This window comes from Elaeis guineensis, chromosome 2 (genome assembly GCF_000442705.2).
Source record: "Elaeis guineensis isolate ETL-2024a chromosome 2, EG11, whole genome shotgun sequence".
NCBI lineage: Eukaryota > Viridiplantae > Streptophyta > Magnoliopsida > Arecales > Arecaceae > Elaeis > Elaeis guineensis.
Window position 1 is genome coordinate 8,054,043 of NC_025994.2, and position 11,506 is coordinate 8,065,548.

The 11,506-nt window shown below is 41.9% G+C and overlaps 2 protein-coding genes and 1 long non-coding RNA gene across 6 annotated transcripts; 2 read left to right on the forward strand and 1 right to left on the reverse strand.

Moving 5' to 3' along the window:
• Positions 1-791: 791 nt before the first annotated feature.
• On the forward strand, positions 792-2,428 carry LOC105060632 (uncharacterized). The gene has a single exon (XM_010944423.4). The coding sequence runs from the start codon at positions 866-868 to the stop codon at positions 2,204-2,206; it is 1,341 nt and encodes a 446-aa protein (XP_010942725.1). The 5' UTR covers positions 792-865; the 3' UTR covers positions 2,207-2,428.
• A 2,783-nt stretch (positions 2,429-5,211) lies between these two features.
• On the reverse strand, positions 5,212-7,413 carry LOC140855564 (uncharacterized). The gene is made up of 3 exons (XR_012138486.1): positions 7,274-7,413; positions 7,121-7,189; positions 5,212-5,886 (listed from the first exon to the last, which is right to left on the reverse strand). It is a non-coding gene; the product is annotated as an uncharacterized lncRNA (long non-coding RNA).
• Positions 7,283-10,341, forward strand: LOC105060642 (uncharacterized). Of its 4 annotated transcripts, none has more exons than XR_012138484.1 (3): positions 7,283-8,553; positions 9,757-9,941; positions 10,071-10,341. XR_012138484.1 is itself a non-coding variant. In XM_010944434.4 (3 exons), the coding sequence occupies exons 1-2, from the start codon at positions 7,283-7,285 to the stop codon at positions 9,935-9,937; spliced, it is 1,344 nt and encodes a 447-aa protein (XP_010942736.1). In that variant the 3' UTR covers positions 9,938-9,941; positions 10,071-10,341. The 4 variants fall into 4 exon arrangements, 1 of the variants encoding a protein (XP_010942736.1); XR_012138485.1 differs by having other exon boundaries at positions 9,818-9,941; XR_834460.4 differs by having other exon boundaries at positions 9,840-9,941.
• Positions 10,342-11,506: the final 1,165 nt, after the last annotated feature.

Sequence of the window (11,506 nt, forward strand, 5' to 3'; positions counted from 1 at the left end):
ATTAGATCAGAGTCTAAATCTGATTGATCTTATTCAGCCCCCCCCCCTCTCTCTCTCTCTCTATATATATATATATATTAAATGTAGATATGATCTTTTGTATTTGATTAATATGCTGTTTATATCTGTGTTCTATAAATGGGAAAGGATATAAAAAGGGATATATTCAGAGTTGATGCGTATCAAATCCCTTCTTTTAAGCCCTAAAGAAGATGAGTTACATTCAAGAGGAAAAGAAAAAGATGTAGAAGAGCCACGTATGAGAGCAAAAGGAAGAAAAAAAAAAGGAGCTAGGAAAGAACATATGTTAAAGTGACATGATTGCTGCAAAATTAATTTTAAATCTTGAAACTATATGTCGAAGTTTGGGATCCATGACTTAAATCTAAGCAAATAATGCGATACAAAATTTACTAGCTCTTGAGGCTTTCCTAAATTACCATGCAACATTCTCAGCACAAGCTACGTATGTAAGATATTGTACGGTTTTATTAAAAAAAGGAGATTGCACGCTTGGTTCTATATAAAATTTCTATATATCTCAAGATATTAACCACCGTGGACACAAAGCATAAATCATTTTGATATCTTTCTAACAAAGTTAAACAATTTATAAATCATAAATACTTAAATCAATAAAAAAAGAAAAGAAACCCGTACAAATGCTGAGGTGTAACAAAATTTAAAGTAACATCATATCAAGTGCTCCATCTTAGTGGTGATCAACAAGTTATCTTGACTCGTCCTACTCTTTAGCAATTTTCTTATCAAGAGATGTTGACTTAAAAGACTCGGCAGCTTCTTTCCACGTTCCCCGTCCAACGAACGATTCAATCCCCCTCCTTCCCTTGCTCTGCCACTAACCATGGTCCAGAAACAAACCCACTCCAGCTCCATGGAATCCGACGGCGCCATGCGGCGGAGGCCCGGCGGCGGAGACGACGATTCCGCTGCCAACGATGCGCTCGCCATCCAGGAAATCCGGCGGCAGTTGCGGCGGAAGAGCCTGGACCGCCTCCGCGCCAAGATCGCCGAGATCCTGCGGCATATCAACACCCCACTCGCCGACATCATCCGCGACCACGCCCTCCCCTACCTCCCCGCCGCCTCCGTCCTCCGCTTCCGCTCCGTCTCCGCCTCCTGGTCCCAAGTCATCTCCTCCCCCATCTTCGCCCTCACCCAGTCCCGCTGCCACCGATCCATATCCGGCATCTTCTCCTCCGCCGCCTCCCGCCCCTCCTTCGCCCCCTTCGACCCGATCGCCCACGCCCTCCCCGACCCTTCCCTCTCCTTCCTCCCTCACCCCACGATCATCGTCCGATCCTCATCCAACGGCCTCCTCTGCTGCTTCGCCCCTTCCCACCGCCCCTCTTACTTCGTCTGTAACCCGGCCACTACCGCCTGGGCCGAGATCCCGCCCCCGCCCATCCACCCCGGCTCCGACCCCGCCCTCGCCCTCATCTTCGAGCCCTCCGCCTGTAATCTCGACTCGCACTACGCCATCGTCATCGCCTTCCGCATCGCCCGCGTGGAGGGGGTCTACGGATTCCAGACCTTCTCGTCGGTCACCGGCGCTTGGTGGGTCTCCGCCGAGGTGCGTGCGGTGGAGGGTGTCATCGCCGGCTCCGGCGTGTCGGTCGGCGGGACAGCCTACTGGCGGACGACGATGCAGACGGTGGTGGGGTACAATCCGGCGATGGATGCCGTCCTGGTGGAGCCGTGGCCGGTGGGGTACGAGCCCGAGGCCCGGTGGGAGCTGGGGGAGATGGCCGGCCGCCTCTGCTGCGCCGCCGTGACACCCGCCGCCGCGGCTGTTTACGCGCTCGGGCCGTCCGATGGATGGAACCTGCTGGCGTCCTTCGACGTGGTGAAAACGAATGGCGAGGAGGAGGAGGAAGAGGAGTGGAAGGAGGGCCGTCCGATCGTCTTCAAGGAGCCGCCGCAACCGTTGAGATTCCAGAGCGGGAATCTGGAGGCATTGTTCTGGATGGAGGGGAGAGTGGTGGGGGTGGACCTAGCGAGCCGGCGAGTTCGGGTGGTCCGGTTCGGTGGGCCCGAGCCGGTTTTCGACGTGGACTACGTGTCGCACATCAACACCCTTGCTCCGGTGGTCCCGCTGGTCGCATCGACGTCCGCTGCCGCCGGCCCCGCGGATCGGCGAGAGGGGTCGAGTTTGGAGTTCCGTGACAAAGAAGGGGCAGCCTGATGGCACCTAGTCAAGTTTTTTTTTTTTTTTTGGTATATATTTATATAAGTCTAGTTTCTTCTGGTATATTACTTAAATATGGATAGCTAGTAAATATACCATATGCATTTGGGTTTGGCACTAGTAATTATAGCCAGGTGCTTCAATTAATTGGTGCCATTCTTCATGGTTGTTGGCTGTATGTATTTAGGGGCTTGAAAGAAAATTAAATATTTTGCATAATTTGTTGTGTGCCATCTTAAAAATGATGAAACCGTCAATGACTTGGCACTTGCAATGCATCGGCGAGGTCTAATATTTAAAGATTATTTTATTGTTTGCATATTTTGATGAATTGTAGTCTTGTTTGGTATATTTTGTGTCCAGACAAAGAAGAAGAGGTATAGACAAGGTGCATTATTTTGTAGATAACTATATACGAAAAATACATTTGCTCTGTAGGGTTTATTCTAGTGTAGTGGGAGATGTAGAATGCATCCCAAGAAATTACACCGGCGTAGTCCCGTGGAACCCACAACCCACATGTTAAGTACATTTTGTCACTTAAAAATATGATGGTTTTTCCTTCCTGAATGGTCTCAGGGGAATTGCACCAACCCCCAAATTAACTACGGAATGTTTCTCCTTTCCCTAACAATATTCTTAGAAAATCTCTCTCTCTCTCCACCCGCCCCCTCCTCAGCTTCTCTTCCACCTTTTTTTTTTTTGTTTCAATCGAACCAGCAGCTTACACAACCCTTGAATAAATACAATGGTTAAGCTTTTCTTGAGCTACATGTCATCATGGTATCCATTTCTTGTTTTTTTTTTTTTTTTTGAGAATACAATTGTTATTCGTCACACTTAGATTTGAACTTAAGATCTTTCACCAGAGAGAAAGACACAAAACCAAATTAATTTTTATCATTAAATTTTAATTAATAATTAAACTTACTAATAGAAAAAAAAAAATCTAAATCACATGGAACATTTAAAACCATGTACCTTAACTGCGTTCCCATTTGTAGAACCTAGTTCTATTGGGAAAGCTTACAACCATTAATTAGCTCTTTGCAAAATATTTTTTCATTTCATCCCAATAATATTTTTATTAAGAATAAAATAAAAAATAGGATAAGAAAAAGAAAGATTTTTCAAAAATAATCATCTCTATGGACATATATACTGTTGACACCAAAATTCAATCCAAGGCCAATGAAGATTTGACGGTGGCTAGCAGACTTGCTCTAAGAGGAAAAATAGTAATACGCACACAAGAAGAAGCAAAAAGATCAAAGGTCATTGAAACTAATCCGATCCAAGATTTTTTAATGCTTAAGTCAAATAAAACTTTGAAAAATAAAAGAGTAGAAAAAAACTAGAGTCATTGAATGGTGAAATATTATGTATGAGCTGAATGATGCATGCTTGGGTTATATTATAGAAGAGTCGACCTAATCATGTGACTCTTCATAGTCCTAAATCGAAAGGAGAGCTGCTTCTGACTTTTCTTATCTAGATCTGTTTAAAACTTTAAATCTAGTTGAAATAGGTTTTCATGTGCCACATATTATGTTATAATTGTACGTCAAAGTTGGACTATATTGTATGCTTTTCTAGAAAATGTTATGATTGTTAATTGAAAAAAAAGTGAGGTTTATGACCAAATTACATTATAGTTAATTCTCATTAACCCATTCTCTGGTTTGAAGGATGAATTGGAAGAATGACAGATAAAGAAGGAAGGATTGATAAGAGAGAGGATGCATCGTCCCTTGTATTTGCTAAAATGTGAAAGGATAAATAAGAATTGATTCCCTCCTCAATTTGGTATAGGAGGAATAAAAAAAAAAATGAATGATATTTATATAATATTTCACTAAACTATCTTTTGATAAATAAATATTATTATAACAATTTATAATATTTATTCGTAATAAAGAAGTAAAATAATATATAAACTTAAAATCTTTATGATTTATAATTATATAAATATTTATTTTTAATTTTATTTTATTAAATTATTAATTTTATAAATCAATTATAGATGATTAATTTATTTATATATTAATTATATAATAACTAATTAATTAATAATTAAATTAATTAATAAATTAATTGTATATCAATAGTTAACTAAAAATAGTGAATATAAATAGAAAATAGAAGATAATTCTAATCATTTACTTATGATTATGAAAAATATATACCAAATTAATATAATTAATATTAAAAATTAATACTATAGAATTAATAGTGTCGGTAAAATAAAAAATATATAAATAAAATAAATAAAATATGTTAAAGTTATATCAAAAAATTAATAAAAAATAATTTTATCAACATACAAACTCACCCTTGATGTACCCTATTCATCTTTCTTTACATCCTCTCAATTTAGAATGATGCAAATTGGATGACCACGATAAATAAAGAATAAGTCGGCCCTCTTGCCTTTTATTTCATGCGCCGACTTCCTCGTCTGTAGTCCACTGACGAAGGCTCCAACCTGCTTCCTCTTACCTTTAGACTTTTCTTTCCTCTTGTTCTCCTCTCTCCGTCCAAGTCGTCATATTCGTTGACGTGTACGAGCCATATGCCTCCTAAAGGTCCATCAGAGGCTTCATTAATGAGAATATTTTTACTCATAGCTTTCGCCATGTAGTGACCAGAGAGGTGTTCTAACGTGCCATGCGAGTAAAAAGCAGCATTAGTCCATAATTTGATCCATTACACCATTGCATCGTAACATTCCAAGAGTTTGCAGAAGGAATTTAAGGATTTGCTGAAACTACGATGGATTTATTTGGATTAGAGAATCAACTTTATAAATTAACTACTTGCAATCCAATCGTAAAGATCTTTCAGGTAACTTTGGATGAATTGGCATGTTCATGTTACAACATTATACAGTCTATCTCTTCTCCCTATTCCCATGTCATGTTTCACATCCGAGTCTTAGTTATCTCTCTTAAAAATGGAAAAACATTTATGATTATAATCATCTATCATCTTTTAGGTTTGCCGAAATAAATAGACTGTTCACAGTAGACAAAACCTTCATTCCTCTTGCTCTTTAATTAATAATTATTTCCACTTACCAAATATATTTTTCCAATAATCATTATGATCATGTATAGTTTTTACATCAAAACTGAACGCAATTATCTGAGGATTTGTTTGTTTAATTAGGTCTCATTTTGGCCATTTCGATAATGAATTAATAATGATATAGTAAAAGCAAGCATGCATATAATAATCTTGGTTGCATCTTTCGCGCTAAAGAACGATTCTTTTTCTGACCATATAGATTATTAGACTGTCCAATAGCCTCTATGAGATATCTATAAACAGAGTAAGAAGAAGGTTCGGAATCCAATGGTTAGTGTCGCCGCCAAAAAAAAAAGATCGTTATTCTTTCACGCAGAAGATAATGTCTACGCTTGTCATATATTCTACAACCCAACCCCAACCACTTTCTTCCCACCGTTCCCAGAAGGCCCAGACCCTCCCATTCTCCCCGTCCCTCCACCTTCCCCGAAACTTTCCACCCCACCAAACTCGCACAAACCAAAGAGTCGCCAACCCCGTCGACGAAGCCACTGGGAGTCAAGGTTCAAACCCCATCGATCAGTTACCCACACGCTTCCTCTGCGCCCACCATAGCTCACTGGCCTTGCCGCGTCGTTTTCTCTAAGAATCTTTTTGGGAGTCCGAGGAAGAAAGAAAAAAAAAAAATGTTAGTACGGAGAAATTTTTTTTTTTAATTTTCTGTTTGGAAGTTTAAAGAAAAAAAAAATCCTATCTGTTTGCAAGCGAGAAAGAAAGGAAAAAAAAATAATGTTATAATTCTTTTTTTACCTTTATATCTTTGAATATAACTATAATAATAAATTATCAAAACAGGTTAACTGCTTCCAATTCTAACCCTGTGCATGAAATTTATCTCAAAATTTGTAAAATCATGACAGCTGTAAGAAAGAATTTATGAAATATCATACTGAAAAGAAAAGATACTATAAGAGAAATGCCTATGTTTTTGGCCGGCTCATGACTTGTGCTTAAGCTGGCACAGGAGCTTTAGTTCATGCAAAATAGGAAGCCGAGTGATATTGGATGTTTTGGATCAAAATTTCAACATATTTATTTTTTTATAATAAATAAATAAAAACTGAACTGATGACATCTTTTTCTTATTAGAATAATGGCACTGGTAAGAAAATAAAGATATATTGATTCTATAATAAACATGCTATCCTAGTAAAGTATCCTGTAGACATTGTATGAATTGTTAAGATAACTTGCAAAATTATTGATCTCCTCTAAACAAAAAGATATTGGAATAATGAAGAACCTGCTATTCCACATCAGTACAGAGATCTTAAAAAATACATGATCATATATGAAGAAAATATTGACCACAAAAGATAGAAAAAATACTAACTATTAGCTTGCTAATCAAGACATCTTTTCTGCTTCTTTTTGCATATTATTGATAAAAAAGAAAAAAAATTTGAAATCAGAAAAAAAAACAGACTTCTTCTTTTACCTAGAAAAGGGAATGAAATGCAAATAAAATATAAAAAAATAATAATCTATGTGAGAAAAAGCATTATCTTTCAATTTTTTTATTTTTTTATTTTTTTTAATTTTTTTAAATTTTTTATTCTTAAAAATATGAATCAGTGGGAGATTTAGAGCGACTGAATAAGAAAATTTTTTTATTCTGAAATAAATATAAAATAAATTTTAAAATTTAACTATAATATTAATTTAATTTTTTATTATTAGGGGGGATTATAGATTTTAATAAATTTATTTTTTCCCCGTTTCTTCCACTTTCTTTCCACTTTTTTCGTGAAAAAACTTCCTTCCCCCTCTCCCACACAAAGTGTAACACATTAATTAATTAATTTCTCGTCTAGCAGTACCTACCCTCAGATCAAGATCCTACGGTATTCATTCATCCAATTACGTGCCTTGCCCCCGAAGAAATAAGTCCCCCTGCGAAACAAAAAAAAATCCACAGATGTAATAAATATTCTCTCAAACTAAAGTAGCTAACCACGTTCGAAGAGAGAAGAAGACTCGTAGCCCATGGATCCCGCCACCGGCGGCGAGACCAGCGTCCGCCCCAGGATGCGGAGCAGCTCCACCGACTCCTTCTTCTCCGACTGGGTCGTCGTCGATGGATCCGACGACGCTCCTTCCTCCGATCAAGAATCCGACGTCTACGATGATTCCGACGGCGACGAGATGGAAGTGGATCAAGATCGAGACTTCGATCGGTATTTTGATGAGATTTTGGTTCCGATGAGTTCCGTCAACGAGGAGATGTCGCTCCGCGTCCTCTACCGCGTCCTCCCCTATCTACCGGCCAAGTCCCTCCTCCGCCTCCGGTGCGTCTCCCGCAAGTGGAACGAATGCATCTCCGGCCAGTTCTTCATCAACTCCCACTCCCTCCACCCCCACCCCATCTCCGGCCTCTTCTTGCACTGCCCCACCGGCGCCGGCGCCGGCGACGGTGACGAGCTCCCTGCGTACGCCCCCTTCGACCGCGCCGCCGATGACCTCCCCGACCCCTCCCTCTCCTTCCTCCCCGAGCCCGTCGCCGTCGCCGCCTCCGCCCGTGGCCTCCTCTGCTGTCGCGGCCGCGCCTCCGGGGGTTACTACGTCTGCAACCCCACCATCTTCGCCTGGGCCGCCCTCCCGCCGCCGGTCAACGACCACGGCGCCGACCCCGCCGTCGCCCTCGTCTTCGACGAGCCGGGCGTCTACAACTTCCACGCCGACTACCGCGTCGTCTGCGCCTACCCCATCGCCGGCGGCGGCTGCGACGGTATCTACGGGTTCGAGACCTTCTCCTCTGCCGCTTGGAAATGGGCGGCGTCGGGCGAGATATGCCCCGCCGAGCGGATCCTCGCCGGATCGGGGGTCACCGCCGGCGGGAAGGCGTACTGGCGGACGACGACGGAGGAGGTGGTGGAGTTCGATCCGGTGGGGGACGCGTGGACGGCGATCTCGAGGCCTGGGGAGGATCTTGATCTGATGGTGTGGGAGCTGGGTGAGATGGAGGGGAGAGTGAGCTGCACGTGCGTGGAGAAGGGATCGGTGACGGTGTGGGTGATGGGTAACGGCGGATGGGAGGAGGCCGGCGAGTGGTACAGGGTTTGGTCGGGGAGCGGCGAGGAGTGGCCGCGGCCGCTGAGGTCGCAAGGCGGGAGGGAGCTGCTCTTCTGGGAGGCGGAGGGCAGGAGCGTGGTGGCCAGGGACCTCGAGGGCCGGGTCACGAGGACCCTCCGCGAGGACACCACGGCTTTTTACACCGACTTCTTGCCCTACGTCAGCACCCTTGTCCAAGTCCGGAGGTACCATTCCTTTCTACTACCACATTTATATTTTGGATTTGAGCACTGGTAGTTTGTTAGTAGAGTTCATGGTGGAATCTGGATGGATCTTTGTTGCTTGCAACTCTTATACATCTATCATAATATTTTTTCTCCTATATTAGATGAAAAAGAAGATTAACAGAATTTAGATATTAGGATGTAGAAACTGTTAACAATCACTGGAGACTACTGGATGTGTGCAGTTTTGTTTCATCACATGTCACGGTGTTGCTCTGGGAGACATCTTTTTGATATAATAAACTTATGGACTGCAAGCTCTACAGTGTTATTCTTGCTGTGTTTTCTCCATTCCCAACAAAATGGATGAAATAATTGAGGCATGAGAATTATATGATTGATGGTTGAAATGTTTATAAGATTAATGCTTATTAAAAGATAGGAAATGATTGCCTTTCCTAGAATGTTTTATATAGGATATATTACAATTTAGAACATTAGTTGAAACGGAGCAAAATTTACTACTTGATGCTATCTTTTTATCATTAAACTGGGCTTTGCCACAGTAATCACACCTCTTCCCTTTAACAGCTAGAGATTGTATGGTTGGGTTGTGCATCTCCAGAAGTCTAAAACTAGGCAATTAAAGTATGGGTGGTTCTCTGGAAATCACTTATATTATAAAATTTCTTGTTTGCGTTGGACCAGTGTCATTCAACAGAGGTTGCCCTCAGAGACACAAACGGAGAAGGCAACATAGAGAAGTTCAAAAAAATATAGAGCATATTACTGATGATGCCTCTTTAGGACTTTTGGATCTTCACGTTTTAGAGCGACAGCTGACCAAAACATGCATTAAACTTTGGCAATGAGTTGAACTTTGCACTTGAGCCTTACTATATATTTGGGCAAAGAAACAAAGTAGTCCATTATTTAATAAGTAATTGTAACTGTTGGAATTCAGCTTTTGCGAGGAGATGTTTGGGATTTCATGTAGGAAATTTTTTTTTCGCGACTCCCATATGAAGCGTTTGTCTGTTTCCTGATATTGGTGCATGTCATGACCATCAAATGTACCCCACAGGGCTATGAAAACTAGGAAGGTGTCAAATTTAAATTCAGCACAGTAGATTGAAACGGTCTTGAACTTAAGTAATTGGTTTATTAGTTGACTCATGAAATTCCTTTCATATTGTTGTTGTTGTTGTTGTTGTATGATTTTAGGTCTCTTTGATTTATATCATCCTAGGAAGTTCCTGAAATATAAGATCATCAATTTAACCAGTTAACTATATGAAATCAAGTAGCGCCATGAATCTGCGATTGATGCAGGCAAGCTACAAACCCAACCAATGAGAATGCGAATCCGGAGGCAACTGTGGATCCAATCCAATCCGACCCATGAAAGTGTAAGTGCATATACACGTGTAAAGATGAATGTCCTCTTATGAGACTTCTTAATTAGTTACGATGCATTGTTTACATTTAATGCTCAGACATGGCTTTCTTACGTTGATCTTTGTTGGGATTCATGACAGGAATTCAAGTTTATAAAGAGCTCAAGACATTGCATGGAGAATTATTTAGCTTTAACTCCACGTCAAAAGTGGACCGAAAGCTATAGACGAATTGGATCCTACAGGGCATCTTTGTATCTTATGTTGTGCCACAATCTTTCGGTGCGCCCAATGAGGGGGACGTAGAATTATCACTTTTTAATATCGACGATGGTTGTTATGTCTTGTTAGCTAAGCATTTGCCATGTATAAAGGCGTTACTTTGGATCATCCTTTTCGTTTTTTTCTTTTTCTAAGCTGCCGTACTGTTTGATTGAAAGGATTTTTATCTGTGCACGAAGATCAAGAGGGGAAGAAGGAACAAACATGGTTTGACAGAGGATTGGAGCTGTCTAGATAGGCCGATCCAGTTCGATCCATCCCAATCTGTCTCTAAATGGGATGGAATGGGTTGATCCGTTTAATTGATAGGTTGAAAAATTTTCAATCCAATCTCATCTATCATGGACTGCGAGTTAAACGGACTAATCTGTCAAAAAAAAAAACTGTAAATCTGTGAAAGTCCATTAGGGAGAGTGGATGTGAGTGCGGAGGCTGTAGAGACCGCCATAGAAAAGGGGCGCGAATGTTGTGGAGGATGGGGTGCTGGCATCGAGGTGGGAGGTGGGGTGCAAGCGGCTGCAAGAGAAGTCACGGGGATCGGGGTGCGGGCGTCAGGGCAGAGAAGCTCGTCGGGGAGTAAGGGGAGGGGGGAGCGCGAGGGGATGGTCGGATGGGAGCACGGCATCAAGAAAGAAATCCTTCCCTCTCCTCTCCACATCCCCTCCATGATCTCTTCCAAGCTCACCAAAAATCCTTCCCCACTGACGTTCCGCAACCCCAGGATCAGGTCTAGGACCTCCTGGAGTCTCACAATCCGACGGTCGACGAACCTCTGCAGCTTCCTCATGGCCAGATAGTAGTTGGGCACTGAGTCCAATTGGAGGAGAAGTGCCATGAGGTTCTCACTCACTTAGAGCCACTCCCGCTCATCTCGTCGGATGGCGTCCACCATCTCCTGCCACTGAATCAATCGCTCCACCCACTCAGCCTCCGCATTGATGGCTCAGATCTGGCCGATCGGGATTGAACCAAGTGGTCGTGGAAGGCTGACTGGTTCTTGACGACGGCAGCGTTGAGAGCGGCGATGGAGAGGTGGATGGGGATGGGGGTTGAGAGGTTGCCGGAGGAGGGGGTCAGTGGCTGCGATGCGAGCTCTGAGGTTGGGGAGACTCTCGATCTCTTCTCTCTTTTTTAGTTCTCGCATAGTTGAAATTTGAAAAGAGATAACTGGATAAGAAGATTTGATAATTTTTTTTTTTACTAAAAAAAAGAGGCGGATCAGTCTATTCCGGCCTATCAATTTAAATAAGATGAATTATTTGGTCTGTTTTTAAATGGATTGCTAAAATATAAAT